Source organism: Panulirus ornatus, chromosome 11 (assembly GCF_036320965.1).
Source record: "Panulirus ornatus isolate Po-2019 chromosome 11, ASM3632096v1, whole genome shotgun sequence".
Taxonomy (NCBI): Eukaryota; Metazoa; Arthropoda; class Malacostraca; order Decapoda; family Palinuridae; genus Panulirus; species Panulirus ornatus.
In genome coordinates, this window is record NC_092234.1 from 56,405,187 (window position 1) to 56,422,229 (window position 17,043).

Here is a 17,043-nt window from a genome sequence, read left to right on the forward strand (position 1 = left end):
TCGTCCAGAAGGAATGAGGAAGGAGGAGTAGTGACGAAGGATGTAGTAACATCCCTTCGAAAGTTTAGCTGAGGGACGAGGAGGCGAGGGGGGAGGGTGATGGAGGTCAGCTTAATCAGCTGTTGTGGTCAGCATATGTAGCGTCAGCTGATGTATGTTTATGTCAACAGTTAAGTACTGAGTCTCAAGTTGTGGTTTGTCTTATTTGTCTCTCTCTCTCTCTCTCTCTCTCTCTCTCTCTCTCTCTCTCTCTCTCTCTCTCTCTCTCTCTCTCTCTCTCTCTGCCTCGAGAGCAGCAAACAGCGCTAGGTTCTTCTGGTGTAGCTAAGTTGGTGTCATCCATCCCTGTTGTGTGGCTGGGCTGGGTCATTTCAGCATTAAGTTCAAGGAATTATTATCTCTATATACGTGGACAAAGCATTCAAGTGACAGTCTGTGTGAAGGGCACATGGCTTGGGGGTAGGTGGAGTCAGGTATAGAGCGCACAGGTAAGCGGCGTCCTTCCCTGGTGTGTGTGTGTGTGTGTGTGTGTAGCGTCACCTCACGACACACAGCGTGTGAGGGGAGACAGGCGGTGTTGCCAAGCTCCTCCCGGCTCGCACACCCTCTCTGGCTTTGACACCATCCCTCACCCTAATACCCCCGGCGTACCCTCACCCCCCCACCACAACTGCCTCCCCCAACTCACCCCACGTCCCCTCCTTCCTCTCCCCCTAGTCGTCTCGCCTCTCCCACCCCGCATCACACACCCTCGCTTCTCCCACTCCTCAACTCCACGATCTTCACAGCACAACTTCCCTCACACCTTCCTACTCCCTCCACCCACCTCACCACCTTCCACACACACACACACACACACACACTTCTCCGACCCCTCCTCCTCTCCCCCACTCCTTCCCGTTCGTCTCGTTTACTCATCGATTTCTTCTCTATGACCCCTACTTCCCCCCATATCTCTCCCCATCCTACCACCTTCTCTCCCCGCACCTCCATCGCTACTGTTTATCACCGGGCTGACGCGGCTGTAACACACAGGGTGTGTGTGTGTGTGTGTGTGTGTGTGTGTGTGTGTGTGTGTGTGTGTTAACAAACATTGAATAAGACAAAGAAAGTTCTGTTGAATTCGGGCAGCCATTCGACTGAGGAATTACATAATTAGGGGCCATGATGGTAAGCAGTTGATTGATCACAAAAGAACATATGATCAGAGCGGGAGCTGGATACTTCTACGTTCTGGACAAGCACATGAGAAAAGTCGGTCAACATAGTACTGGACGTTTTACAGCGCAAACTTTATGGTTTATAGATTTCATGGTGATGAGTTGAACATTACAAAGTAATACAGTTACAAAGGAATTCAAACAGCCACAGACTATTGAGTCCTATCGAGGCTGTTTGTGACGGTGGAAGGTATCAGAAACTCACAGAGTAGTGAGGCAAATGTTAGATGGCATACAGATCATTCAAAGAGAATAACCTAAAATTGTCACTGTGACTATAGAGGCACAAATTATGTAAGTCATGGACTGAAAGCAAAATATTCATCAAATCTATTTTGTAAACGCATCTATAGTTCAGTTTTCAACCACTCTAACTGGTAAATCGTTCCATCTGTTAACAATCCTGTTGAAGAAAAAGGACTTCACCTCATTCGAGGTAACTCGTTTGTCCACGAGTTTGTATTCATCACTACGAGTGAATCAGACGAATCCAGTCTGAAGGAGCTTGACAGATTGGTAATCAAAGGCTTTGATCGTTTTGAATACTTGTATCGGATCACATGTGAACCTTCTCTTTCCTAAACTGAATAGTTTCACGTCGTTGAATCTGCTCTCGTAGGATTGGATTCTCAGTCCGAGAATCATCTTGGTAGCTCGACCCTATACCCTCGCCATTCTGAGTCTATTTTCAGTTAAGGTGACCAGACTGAACACAATATTCAAGTCGTGGATGAGTCAATAAACTGGGAAGAATAAGGAGGATTTCACCATACTTGAATTTGAACGGCCGATCTATGATTCGATGAACTTTGATCGCTCTTTTGACAGCTTCTGTGCACTCCTTACTTGGTTTTAAGTCGCCAGAGATTAATACACCCAAGATTTTTCTTTTCCTCATTTACCTTTGGCAGTTAAACGTGTTTACTACCTTTATGTCTAGCCATTCTGAGGCTTGACCGTTAATTACTACTCTATTTTTCACTACAACCAGTCACTCAGTTGTCTTTTCACTCAAGTACAACCCCATCATTGCCATGGGACTCAATTTTTTTTTATCTAGTAACCGGAGGGTAGTACGTATTGGCGCCCTGGGCGGCTGCTGGTGTCCACGACCTCTCCTGGCACGGTGAGTGTATGATGGTCCCGGCCAACGTTACTTCAACACTCCATCATGAGGAGTTTAGGGCTTGTGTTGGAGGTGGGAATATTGGAAACCAAGACACTTCGTTCTGCAATATAATACATTGTTTAACCTTCTTGGTTAATACACCGTGGATTATTATCATCATTATTATTATTATCATTATTATTATTACTACTAGTATTATTATTATTATTATCATTATTATCATTATTATTACTACTAGTAGTAATATTATCATTATCATAATTATCATTATCATTATTATTATCATTATCATTATTATTATTATTATTGTTATTATTATCATTATTATCATTATTATCATTATTATTATCATTATCATTATCATTATTATTATTATTATTGTTAATACTATTATTATCATTACTATTATTATTATTTTATTATTATTATCATTATTTTATTATTATTATTATTATTATTATTATTATCATTGTTATAATTATCATCATTATCATCATTAGTGTTAGTATTATAGTACTTCCACGTGCTGTTGCCGTCTGCAACCTACATCCACATATGTACGTCAAAAATCCCCTTTTTATGGCCAAAACCAAAGCAAGCGACGATAAAGATGGCTCTGAGGTGGCGCGCCATGAACCCATGTGATTCATGAGAAGCGAAGGTAATCACCACTGACCACGGAGACTGTGTGTAGCCAAGCTGGGAAACTTGCTACCAGACAGGCGCCACAATCGCTCCTCCTGAACCCCTGGTGACTGACGACCTCTCTCTCTCTCTCTCTCTCTCTCTCTCTCTCTCTCTCTCTCTCTCTCTCTCTCTCTCTCTCTCTCTCTCTCTCTCTCTCTCTCCGCTTCATTTAACCCATCTGAGTAACACCTGAACATGTGGAATCATCACTCCTCCCCCCCCTCCTCCTCTCCGCCGCCACCTCCCCTCCCCCCTCATTAAGCACACCCCCACCAGGAGCTCAGTGAGTGTTGCCATCGCTTATCTTACCCTGTATCTCCTTCGCGTGCCTCGCCTCGAATCCCACGTGCGTGGAGGGAACAGTCGATGCCGTTGACGTGGCCTAGCTGACGTTGACACACACACACACACCCACACACACTTGCGAGGCAAGTCGTCTGCTGTTCCAACACTTTTTTTTTTCTTTTTTCTCTTTTTTGTTCTAGCATGACTTGTGAAAATATCCCATCACTGTTCACAGCCTAAGGGCATCGTGGCCTCGATCTTCAAGGTTTTGGGATCGAGCTTCATCAGGGCGGCGTCCTCTTGGTAATGGGAGTTCTCCTCCCTACCACACACACACACACACACACACGCGCGCGCAAACACACACACACACACACACACACACACACACACCATCAGACCTGGTCCTTCTCCCATACAGCCACACACAGGGACCAGCTGGAAAGAATGTAGAAGAAAAAAAAAAATCGTGCAGAATCATCTTGGGGCCCATCTTACACCAGCAACCAAGAGGACATCATCTTGCTTAAACCTGTCCACCTCCTCATACCAACACCGGCAGCTCACACACGGTAGTTTGGCAATATAATGCTGACACACCACCCCTCGTCCGTCCCCTACTCCACTCGACGTTCCACTCCACAATCGCCTCAATCAGAGCTCGTCCACACAGATATAAGATGACTCTTATACCTGCCCTTCTCAACGTCATGAGCACTCCACCTTCAGTTTTCTCTTCGTTATTTGGTACATCAATTAATACACTACTGTAACTTACTCAACTTGTAACTATTCATTACTCGATGTTTCAACTTAACCCTCACTAAGTGTATGATATGGATAACATTAAATAAACCTTTCTGTATATCTTCCGCTCCGTGTAGATGTGTGTGTGTCTCTCTCATGTGCTTGTCCAAATCGTGGCAGTATCCAGCCTTAGCTTGATCTTGAGATCTTTTATAATGAATAAACTAATTACTATCATGACCTCCCAGTTCTGTAATATCTCAACTGTTTATCATCAGCTGAATGGCTGCCCATATTCAGTTAACCGTTCACTATTATTATTATTATTGTTATTATTATTATCATTGTTATTATCATTATTATTATTATCATTATTATTATTATTATTATTATTATTATTATTATTATTAATATTATTATTATTATTATCATTATTATCATTATCATTACTATTATTATTACTATTATTATTATTATTATTATTATTATTATTATCATTATTATTATTATTATTATTATTATTATTATTATTATTATCATTATTATTATTATCATTATATTATTATTATTATTATTATTATTATTATTATTATTATTATTATTATTATTATCATTATTATTATTATTATTATTATTATTATTATTATTATTATTATTATTATCATTACTATTATTACCCAGATGAGCATGTCCATTGGCCCGTCCGGATGTAACTGCTAAGTTGCCATGGTGACGTACCCGATCACTGTAGCGTCCACTGTACCAGCGCAACTGTACTGTACCTGTATCGTGAATTCACATCTGTATGGTATACGAACCTCTTTGTACCTGTCTATAACATTCGTGTTGTATTTCCGTCACCTAGTCTGTCTTTCTCATGCGCGTCCCCTCCGTCTAACTGTGTTCTAGTTGTTTATATCCAGAGTGCAGCAGCGGCAGCATCGGACCCAGCCCCCGGGTCTCCATCGTGCAAGGAGGTCGTGACGATGTACGAGGATGGAGTGTTTGATCCTCAACCTGACTCTGTGAGGAAAACCTTATGGGAGAACTGTTTCAAAGGCCTGGCTGTACCTGCCTGCAAGACCTGGCTGTACCTGCCTGCAAGACCTAGCTGTACTTGTCTCCAAGACCTGGCTGTACCTACCTCCAAGACCTGCCTGTACCCACCTCCAACGTGGCAATACCTGTCTCCAAGATCTGGTTGTACCTGTCTCCAAGACCTGGTTATACCTGCCTCCAAGACCTAGCTGTACCTGCCTCCGAGACTTAGCTGTACTTACGTACAAGACCTGCCTGTACCTGCCTCCAAGATCTGCCTGTACCTCCGTCGAAGACCTGGTTGTCCCTGCCTTCATGACCTGCCAGTACCATTCTCCACGTCCTCACTGTAAGGAGAATAAACTTCAAGAGTATCAGATTGATATGCACAGACAGACGTGAACACCCCATACATGACGCCGAAAATAATACACAAGGATAGGCGTCATACAAATATACGTCATTCATCACGAATCATAGATACAGGTAGACATGAATACACCGTGTACGAGTGCACCGGATAATGATGGTGTTGATAACCTCAGACCCCAGGAAAGCCATCATCATCATCATCATCATCATCATCATCATCATCATCATCATCATCCCTCATCATCACAACTGTCATCATCATGACAACGCTATCATCACCTCTTCATCATCATCATTATCATCACCTCATCTACTCTGATTCTTGATAAGATTGTCGTAATTCCAGGTTTCACATGATCACAGCTACACCATTCATGACAGGTTCCTTGTGAAGCCCAAAGGTTAGGTTATACGTCGCATGTGTCATTTGTGCTGATGGTTCTGCCTTCAGTTACGCGACGACGCGAGCTCTTCCAGACCTTCCAGGAATGATACCTGGAAAGGAGGTAGTTCTGTCTGTGGCGAGGATACAGCTCTTGAAAGCCTCGTCTGTTCTGGTTCGTTACAATCCTTCTTCTCGCTCACACGGGGAAGATGGTGTCAACATTGTTAATAAAGTCTCGAAATCCTGAAAGAATAACAAAAATTTCAGACAGTTTCGTTTCAAAGTGTAATGAAGTTTTCCCAAAAAAAATCTCTGCTAAGCAGTTTTTTTCCGTAAGATTTTGTTATAGGAAGAAAGAAAATGATGTGCAAACAATATTCTCCAGAGGTTTACCTTCTTCCTGAAGGTTTACGTCTTGTGTGTTGCGTCCCTGGGATAATGTAGTCCACTGCTGACACCTCCCCCCCACACACACCACCACCACCAACAACAACAACCCCATAATTACCCTCCTCCACCACTACCACACCTCCAACCACCACCACCACCACCACCACCACATCTCCAACCACCACCGCCACCACCACCACCACATCTCCAACCACCACCAACACCACCCCCACAATCACTCCTTCCATCACCGCCACCCCCACATCATCCCCGCCCACCACCACCACCACCCCCACAATCACTCCTTCCACCCCCACATCACCCCCACACCACCACCACCACCATCCCAGCCACCACCACCACACCTCAGGCAGACAGCTGGTGGTCACGTGGCCTCTCACAGGTGTTCCCATTTACCAGTGTTGCTGTTGCCATTACCGTGGCCGGGTTTTTATACTTGTTTTTTAAACGTGTGTGTGTGTGTGTGTGTGTGTGTGTGTGTGTGTGTGTGTGTGTGTGTGTGTGTGTGTGCTTGTGTGTGTGTGTGTGTAAATAATGTCAGTGTGTGTGTGTGTGTGTGTGTGTGTGTAAATAATGTTAGTGTTTGGGTGTGTGTGTGTGTGTGTGTGTGTGTGTGTGTGTGTGTGTGTGTGTGTGTGTGTGTGAGTGCGTGTGTAAATAATGTCAGTGTGTGTGTGTGTGTGTGCGTGTGTAAATAATGTCAGTGTGTGTGTGTGTGTGTGTGTGTGTAATATGGTTGACAGGAGGAGGTAGAGAGAACCTTCGACATGGTTGAGGGTGTCAGCGTGTGTGTGTGTGTGTGTGTGTGTGTGTGTGTGTGTGTGTGTGTATGTTAGTGTGTGTGTGTGTGTGTAATGTGGGTGACAGGAGGAGGTAGAGAGAACCTTCGACATGGTTGAGGGTGTCAGCGTATATCATCGTCTCCTCGTACCAACACATTCACGTTATCACCTGGCGTACGGTGCGCCCTGCTGGATGCGGTGTGACGTCATGTGTTACAGTCAACCTCGCCAGAACCAGCTCCAGCAGAGGTTGTCTTACCTGACATGATCTACAGCAGGAACTTCTGCCCACTTTCTGGAAAGCTTACGATCGTAGTCGAAGAATTTATAATCATCAAAATCTTGAGTTCAATAGTGCGATCCTTGAGGGTGATCGCACAGCCCTTGAACACGATGATACGACCCTTAGGCACGACGGGCCCACCCTTGGCTTTTAACCTGACTCAAGGGTCGTACCGCCTTGCTCAGGGGGTTTAAAAGAACGACTACTTTCTCCCCGATGCACGACAGGCTGGGTTCAGTGATCGCGTCACTGAACCCCCAAGGCTGAACATGACTCCAAGGCTCCTCCGTCAGCCACCGTGCACCACAGCCTCTCTCACGGCCCTGGCGCCCTCCAGGAGGCGACGGACTCAACCAACACATGTCAATAGGGATGTGTGCTCAAAAGACACACACACAGAACACACATACAGAACACACATACAGAACACACAACCATGAAAGCTGATGCATTTTATCGACGACCTCACGTTCACACACACACACACACACACACACACACACACACACACACACGTGTGACAAAGTGTAGCGGGTGAACAGAGGCGAGGACGGAGAGATCTGTACAGCGGCACCGGTCAACGGCCTCGCCTCCCCCCCCCCCCCCCCCCCCCCCCCCCCCCCCACCTCCACACCCCACCCCACTGAAACGCTCGAGGTCCCACCTCGTGAGCGGCGCCTGCTGCTGGTACTCCAGTGAATGACAAGTGGCAGGTAACTTATCCACCACTGAAAAACAAGTTGTAATAACCTCTGTACAACAGATATTGTCACGGTTGCCTTCATTGTCACAGGAAGATGTTTCGTGGCCTACACGAAGCTGTCGTGTCGACGGTGTGAGCCAAGTATCGTCGTGCTAGGATGGCAGGAGCTAAGATCGTACTAAGGTGGTAGGAGCTAAGGTCGTGCTAGGATGGAAGGAGTTGTGTCGTCGTGCTAGGACGGTTGGGGCCAAATGTTGTCGTGCTATGATGGTTGGGGCCAAATGTCGTCGTGCTAGGACGGTTGGGGCCAAATGTCGTCGTACTAGGATGGTTGGGGCCAAATGTCGTCGTGCTATGATGGATGGGGCCAAATGTCGTCGTGCTAGGATGGTTGGGGGCCAAGCCCTCACCTCGCTGGACGACATAACGAGTTCTCCAACCTCCCAACCACTACCACACTTTCCTCGGCCTGTGAGCTGCGTTCCCCTTATATTCTATCACTGTCATGTTCGAAGCTTATGAAGCCCATCGAACGACACCCTCTCGGTTATTGGTAACTCCTCCTACGTATACGTGGGTCGTAACGAAAGTTCTTTTCAGTCGTTCAACTTAGCGAGTGGCCATATTTCTCAACGTGGACGACATGCGTGTTCGATAACCCGGTACGGCACATATCAGATAGCTTTACGTTGACTGATCCTTCTGGCTATATATGGCCTTGTTTCCTGGTGGTAAATTGGCGAACACATCCACTACAGGGAATACCGTCGTCTTCTTGTCTTCGTATCGTAGTCTCTCTGAGGAAGGTCTCTTTTATGCTAGCTGAAACGTTAGAGAAATGAAAGGCAAAAGATATAACTTCTGTCTAGTCACCACAATAACCTACACACACAAACACACACACACACGCATTTACCGTTGCAAGCCCGTGTATCGAACCCAGGCTACCAAGAAGAGCAGGCGGACTGCGTACCTCTAGTCTAGACCACTTATGGGACAAAACCACTTACTCTGGAATTGCTGTCTGCAGTTCCAGGACCCCAGCCACTCACTGTGTAGCGCGAGGCAGGCAGCCCGCACCCCCTCATCCTGAGTGAGCGCTGGTGCAGTAGATAGCAGGTCCAAAAAATGATAAAGCTTTGTCTCATCGGTGGTCCAGTGGTACTAAGTCCTCCTGCTGTGGTTGATAGCCCGGCCTAGAATTTCGGGAGCGCATTGGGAAAAGTGTTCAGATTGTTTTGCATGAAGTGCAATCGCACTTCAGTAGGAGTTCACGTAGTTTACTGAAACTTTACGATACGCTACATGTTTCACGGAAGAAATCCACCTCATCAGATGTGTGCAGTTCACAAAGTTTCAACACACAACACAAGGACACAGACCTACAGACTCTTAACGCAATGACGCAGTAGAAATTGATATATCCACGGCTTTTACAAGGAGCGGAGGAGGGGGTTGCTTGTGGCTAGGAAGGGTTAGGTGGGGTTGTGAAGAGGTTGTTAACCTGAGTAAAGAGATCCGTGTTCAGCTAATCTCCTTATGTTCTCCTGTCCTGATCTATGTTTCAAAGTCACCTGGGGATTGGTTAAAAGCTACTAATACCAGCATAATCCAATGAAGAGTACAATGTGACTGGGTGGTTAAGGTCTACAGAATGATCATTTTCCTGCCAATGCTTACAGATAGCATTACTGTGGTCACATCAGCGTGCTGAATGACTGTGAAAATAGTAGCATCTTTCAGTTTCTATTTTTCCTGTCTGGCCAATGTACACATCTTTACATACCTTACATCTAACAGCGTAAACACTTCCTGTGTTCTGATAAGCTGGCCTACTTACGATTGAGGTCTTATTGTTATTCTGGAAGGCAACATTAAAAGCACTCTTTTTTAGGATGTCTTATATTAGCTAAGTTAGGTGAATAGGACAATGTCCAAACATTTACATCTGTTATCCCTTTTCTAAACTGTTGTTACTAGACGTATACATATGTCTCCCTGGGGACAGCGGGAGAAGAATGCTTCCCACATATATATATATATATATATATATATATATATATATATATATATATATATATATATATATATATATATATATATACTTTTTTTTTTTCATACTATTCGCTATTTCCCGCGATAGCGAGGTAGCGTTAAGAAAAGAGGACTGGGCCTTTGAGGGAATATCCTCACCTGGCCCTCTTCTCTGTTCCTTCTTTTGGAAAATTAAAAAAAAAAAAAAAAAGAGAGGGGAGGATTTCCAGCCCCCCAGCTCCCTTCCCTTTTAGTCGCCTTCTACGACACGCAGGGAATACGTGGGAAGTATTCTTTCTCCCCTATCCCCAGGGAAAATATATATATACATATATATATATATTCTTTCTTTCTTTTAAACTATTCGCCATTTCCCGCGTTAGCGAGGTAGCGTTAAGAACAGAGGACTGGGCCTTTGTGGAATATCCTCACCTGGCCCCCCTCTGTTCCTTCTTTTGGAAAATTAAAAAAAAAAAAACGAGAGGGGAGGATTTCCAGCCTCCCGCTCGCTCCCCTTTTAGTCGCCTTCTACGACACGCAGGGAATACGTGGGAAGTATTCTTAATCCCCTATCCCCAGGGATAATATATATATATATATATATATATATATATATATATATATATATATATATATATATATATATATATCAGAAAACCAATTTGCCATGAACATACTATGGGTAAGAGTTACCATATCATATGTCGCCATATAGAACACTGATATGAGAGAAATACAACTTCACGTCCCAGTTGTTGGTGGCGGGGTCAGGGAGAACGGGCAGGAGGGAGAGTGGGGCAGGGCTGGTCGACGCTGGATGGGGTCCCTGGGGTCGCGTGCAGCCTAAAGTTCCTTTTACTCGTTGACGACCAGATACCACACTTGTCGACCTGGCACTGGTAACCTGTAGACCTGTTCATGGTGAAGCCCTCATCACCACACATTTGTCGAGGCACAAGGATCTCCCCAGCTGTGTATGTATACTTATACTCGGCCAATGAGGTTCAGAAATGTTTGCCTTACTTTCTGTGGCATGTAGGTAGGATTGTGGGTTCGTGGCCTTAAACCGTTGATAGCCATTTGATCCAACAATATACATACCAGGACTTAAGTCTTTAACTCGTCCCGCCTCCTCTCGCTATACTCGTACTTTCTCTTATTAACGTCTATCATTCTTTAGTTACAGGGACAAAGATGGGTAGGTCGGTTATACTCCCTACGAATGTAGTGTACGACAATTGTTCCCCAACCACGTTCAACATTGTTTAGCGAATATGTATGTGTATACTTCCATGATATCTACAGAAAGAAGGGTTCCGGAACAGGAGAGAGAGAGAGAGAGAGAGAGAGAGAGAGAGAGAGAGAGAGAGAGAGAGAGAGAGAGAGAGAGAGAGAGAGAGAGAGGGGGGGGGGCGAAGAGACTGTTTTCTCTTTTTATCTGATGGTATGCAAGACATATGTTCATTATACCTTCCGACTTTCCATTAAGAATCCTATCTGGCATATTAGTCCTGCAAGGTATTTTCCATACCTGTTTCCCGGCCGATGTGTTGCCGGAGGTAATGGAGGGTGGGGAGAGAGCCTTTGAAGTGGACTCAAAGGATTCAGGAGAGTTAAGACCGCACCACATCGCTTGGACGTTTATATATGTAACGCTATGCAACTCTCTCTCTCTCTCTCTCTCTCTCTCTCTCTCTCTCTCTCTCTCTCTCTCTCTCTCTCTCTCTCTCTCTCTTCAAGGCATAGATATCATGGTAGTATACATTTGCATATTCGCTGACCATTATTGATCGTGGGTGGTGAACTATTGCCTGTAAATGCTACATTCTTAAGAGACCATAACTGACCTCCCAATGTTTGTGACATAATAAGCAACGCTATGCGTGTGTGGAGAGCCCCCTTCCATAACAGTCTTATAATTGGAACGTGTGACGTGTAACTCGTACATCATAGCCCAGGGAAAGATATACAATGAATTCTCAGAACAGTACCACCGGTGATGGACACCTGATACTCCAGCTTAACCTGCCTACCCCCCCCCCCCCCATCCATCCCCACCCGTCGGGGTGGAGGTCCATGTGATCTTTAGGCCTAGTACTAACCTGTACACCAGCACAGACAGTGATATTTTAAGAACGTAAGTCTATAAGACATGGACAGGCGTTGCCGACTCCTTCCCAAGTCACGTTGCCTCCGACGCTGATGCCATTCACTGTATAAAGGTTTTAATTTTCTTGTCAGGGTTTGCATAGGTCCACAGCTTTGATACCGAGAGAGTCTCTAGGGACTGCAAGGGACGAGAGGTTGGCTAGGATCCTGTTGTAGGTGGGTCATCAGCCGGCTACTCGGGCGAGGGGCCAACTAATCACAGCAACGTAGGCCTAAACATCATCGGCCACTGGGTCCACACCTCGGTGCCAGGCGGTTGATGCTCTCACCTCCCTGAGGTTCACACTAACCCGGGACACGAGTTCGAGGCTTCCATGAGGTAGCACCTATGACGAGGTAACTTGCAGTTGTTATTCTGGTGTGTGGACACAGTTACGGAGTCAGGAATCAGGTTATTCAAGTGACAAAGGACTGCCAAGGTTCAGCTGAGATCGATCGAGCGGTCCTCCCACATTATACTCACATCTGAATATCCTGATGACCAGCAGCTACACGCACATGGACCAGTCCTAAGGCAGTTATACGACTCCTATCATGTACGAAGTTGTTATTTTCGCGACAAATTCTTTCGTGGTTAATAGAAATGAAGTAGGGTCTCGAAACCGACTTCAGATTATCTTTCCAATCTTGTTAAAATCAACGTATCAAGTTGCTTACCTGTCGACATTCTCTTTCTCTCTCTCTCTCTCTCTCTCTCTCTCTCTCTCTCTCTCTCTCTCTCTCTCTCTCTGCTTCTTCCAGGCCATGTATTCCGGCCACTGCGTATACCTTTGTATGTCCGACATCCACCAATAGCATTCTGATGGTGTGTAGTTGTACGAGAGACGACCTCGCCAAGTGAGGTAATGCAACACTCTCGGCTTGGTTGGCGCCACTAGTCAATAAAATAACAACTTACACCACTGGAGGAGGATTTACGTTAGTCCTTGACGGAGCATCCCTAATGCAGGAAAAGGCAATAAATTATGAATATATATATATATATATATATATATATATATATATATATATATTATTTTATTTATATTTTATTTTGCGTTGTCGCTGTCTCCCGCGTTTGCGAAGTAGCGCAAGGAAACAGACGAAAGAAATGGCCCAACCCACCCCATACGTATGTATATACATACACGTCCACACACGCAAATATACATACCTATACATCTCAATGTACACATATATATACACACACAGACATATACATATATATACATGTACATAATTCATACTGTCTGCCTTTATTTATTCCCATCGCCACCTCGCCACACATGGAATAACATCCCCCTCCCCCCTCATGTGTGCGAGGTAGCGCTAGGAAAAGACAACAAAGGCCCCATTCGTTCACGCTCAGTCTCTAGCTGTCATGTAATAATGCTTGAAACCACAGATCCCTTTCCACATCCAGGCCCCACAGAACTTTCCATGGTTTACCCAAGACGCTTCACATGCCCTGATTCAATCCATTGACAGCGCGTCGACCCCGGTTTACCGCATCGATCCAATTCGCTCTATTCCTTGCCCGCCTTTCACCCTCCTGCATGTTCAGGCCCCGATCACTCAAAATCTTTTTCACTCCATCTTTCCACCAACAATCTGGTCTCCCACTTCTCCTCGTTCCCTCCACCTCCGACACATATATCCTCTTGGTCAATCTTTCCTCACTCATTCTCTCCATGTGCCCAAACCATTTCAAAACACCCTCTTCTGCTCTCTCAACCACGCTCTTTTTATTTCCACACATCTCTCTTACCCTTACATTACTTACTCGATCAAACCACCTCACACCACATATTGTCCTCAAACATCTCATTTCCAGCACATCCACCCTCCTGCGCACAACTCTATCCATAGCCCACGCCTCGCAACCATACAACATATATATATATATATATATATATATATATATATATATATATATATATATATATATATATATATATATATGGGCTATAGATAGAGTCACGCAGAGGAGGGTGGACGTGCTAGAAATGAGATGTTTGAGGACAACACGTGGTTCGATGTGGTTTGATTGGGTAAGCAATGCAAGGGCAAGAGAGATGTGTGGAAACAAAAAGAGCGCGGTTGAGAGAGCAGAAGAGGGTGCCCCGAAATGGTCCGGTCACATGGGGGAACGAGTGAGGAAAGATTGACCAAGAGGATATATGTGTCGGAGGTGGAGGGAACGAGGAGAAGTGGGAGACCAGATTGGAGGTGGAGAGATGGAGTGAAAAAGATTTTGAGTGATCGGGGCCTGAACATGCAGGAGGGTGAAAGGCGGGCAAGGAATAGAGTGAATTGGATCGATGTGGTATACCGGGGTCGACGTGCTGTCAATGGATTGAATCAGGGCATGTGGAGCGTCTGGAGTAAACCATGAAAAGTTCTGTGGGGCCTGGATGTGGAAAGGGATCTGTGGTTTCGGGCATTATTACGTGACAGCTAGAGACTGAGTGTGAACGAATGGGGCCTTTGTTGTCTTTTCCTAGCGCTACCTCGCACACATGAGGGGGAGGGGGATGTGGCGAGGTGGCGATGGGAATAAATAAAGGCAGACAGTAAGAATTATGTACGTGTGTATATATGTATATGTCTGTGTGTGTATATATATGTGTACATTGAGATGTATAGGTATGTATATTTGCGTGTGTGGACGTGTATGTATATACATGTGTATGGGGGTGGGTTGGGCCATTTCTTTCGTCTGTTTCCTTGCGCTACCTCACAAACGCGGGAGACAGCGACAAAGCAATATATATATATATATATATGTATATATATATATATATATATATATATATATATATATATATATATATATATATATATACTCGCTATTTCCTGCGTTAGGTAGGTAGCGTCAAGAACAGAGAACTGAGCTTTAGAGGAAGTAATCCTCACTTGCCCCTTCTGTTCCCCCTTTTCGAAATGCAAAACAGAAGGGAAGGATTTCCAGCCACCCCACTCTCACCTCTTTTAGTCGCCTTCGACACACAGGGAATACGTGGAAAGTATTCTTCCTCCCTTTCCCTAGGTATATATATATATATGTGTGTTTAATCCCACACCTTTTCCGCTAAGGTTTGGTTGGCCTATGGCGCTCGGCTTTCCTACATAACTGTCGTGCTCCATAATGTTTTTCATGTAACTATACACAGTCATTAAGCCACAATGCGCCCCGAACAATTCTAATCTACATCATAAATACTGTAGTCCACACGCATGGGTGACGACTACAGCTTCTTAATAAATCACTCCCGGTGCGGTACGACAGTTTCTACAGGCGTACGCTGCCAGCCAGGCTTACACAGGTTGGATCCCTTCACCCTCCCACAGTGTCAGTTACTGTGTCGCTGGAGATGAGAAGGTAACCGTGTAGTAAGCTGGTGGAAGAATCTGTGTAAGGGAGACTAACGTGTTCATCTGAAACTAATAATAGATTGAAAAAGTTGTTGCTCGTTGAATAGTAGATGGTATTTTAATCCACAGTAATGGAATATTGAAAAACTCATCAGTACTGAAACATGGTAAATGAAATAACTAGTTTATGGTGAAACTGACAGTGTGTGGTATTTGGTAGGGAAATTTAGACATTAAAGATTGAAATACTGTGTTGTACCAAAGTAGACCCTAAGGAATTAAACTGGAGTTGTGAAACCGAACATTTGAATGATTTCATAGACTTATTCTAGAAGAGAACTGTTACTCAAGCCAGTGGGCCACGATCGGCGTAAGCTTTCGGCCACAAGCCACGCAAGCACCGCTACCTCCTGCTCTCACCGGAGCAGAGGGACGTGAATACGTGTGTGTGTGTGTGTTTTAGTGCTCATTACCTCGCAGGACGTTCCAGCAAACCCCTTGCTCATGACCAAACTGCCCCAGACGTCCAAGATGGGCGTGGGGGTGCCGGAAGTGGTGGAAATGTTCGCCACTAGCATCTGTGACACGGAACCCATCGTGGTGAAGGTAAAACTTTGAATTTGATTGGTGGCTCTTCCAAGTGTTTAGTAACATATATTGAGAGAGTTCTTCCATTATATTTAATGATTTATGCCTTGAGGTCGTGGAGTCTCCACCATATTGCTTAACATTCAGAGGCCAGTGGATGCTGTATCTGCAAACGAATGGATTTATTTTCGCATACGAATAGGAATGTATTAAGTTGAGAATGGCAGAACAACTCAGGATTGTAATGGAAGAAACGAAATCATAACTTTCTGAAAGCCTGACGTGTGTGCTGTTAGAAATCGTAGAGTATATTCAGGATGTCTGATAGTGGCTGGACACTTTTCCTCCTTGCATGGAATGGAATTATGTTCCGTAGAATGTCTTCCTACAGATAAAATCAAGCCAAAACGATTTGGTCGATAATTCATCTCTTTCAAGTTTGCAGTTTATGACCATATGTATCTCATTAAGATTACAGACTACTTAATTTCTGTTTTCCATTAAATTGCATCTTTCAGTTTGAACAAGTGCTATGAAAATTGAATCAATCTGTATAAAGTTCTTATTTCATATTTGCTCAGCAGTTGTGCAAGAAGTATATAGTTATAAGCTTGTGACCAAATTTTCTTGATTTTACATATACTGACACGTTTATTTGGAGTATTAGTACTTAATGGCGAGGCTGATTATATTTTCATCGTTTGTATTTTCTTGTTCTCTCATTTTGTGTGCCATTTTGCGTGTATCGTAGTTGTTTATAACCGGCTGAGCAAGGCTTGGCTGAACGTATGATGCTGCAAATCTTCACGGTGTTTGCGGCGTCTTCTTAATGAAACAATACAGATATTTAACTGTC

The 17,043-nt window shown here is 44.5% G+C and overlaps 1 protein-coding gene across 2 annotated transcripts in view; it reads left to right on the top strand.

The window, feature by feature from the left end:
- LOC139751554 (uncharacterized) overlaps window positions 1-17,043 on the top strand; it is a 105,022-nt gene that overhangs the window by 64,848 nt on the left and 23,131 nt on the right. Inside the window, exon 1 of one of the 2 annotated variants that reach the window (XM_071667097.1) lies at window positions 15,570-16,205. The exons of the other annotated variant lie outside the window; for it this stretch is intronic. Within the exon in view, the coding sequence (XP_071523198.1) occupies window positions 16,104-16,205 (102 nt within the window). The 5' untranslated portion in view covers window positions 15,570-16,103. Of the gene's footprint in view, window positions 1-15,569; window positions 16,206-17,043 lie in introns of those variants that run through there. 2 annotated transcript variants of the gene reach the window in all.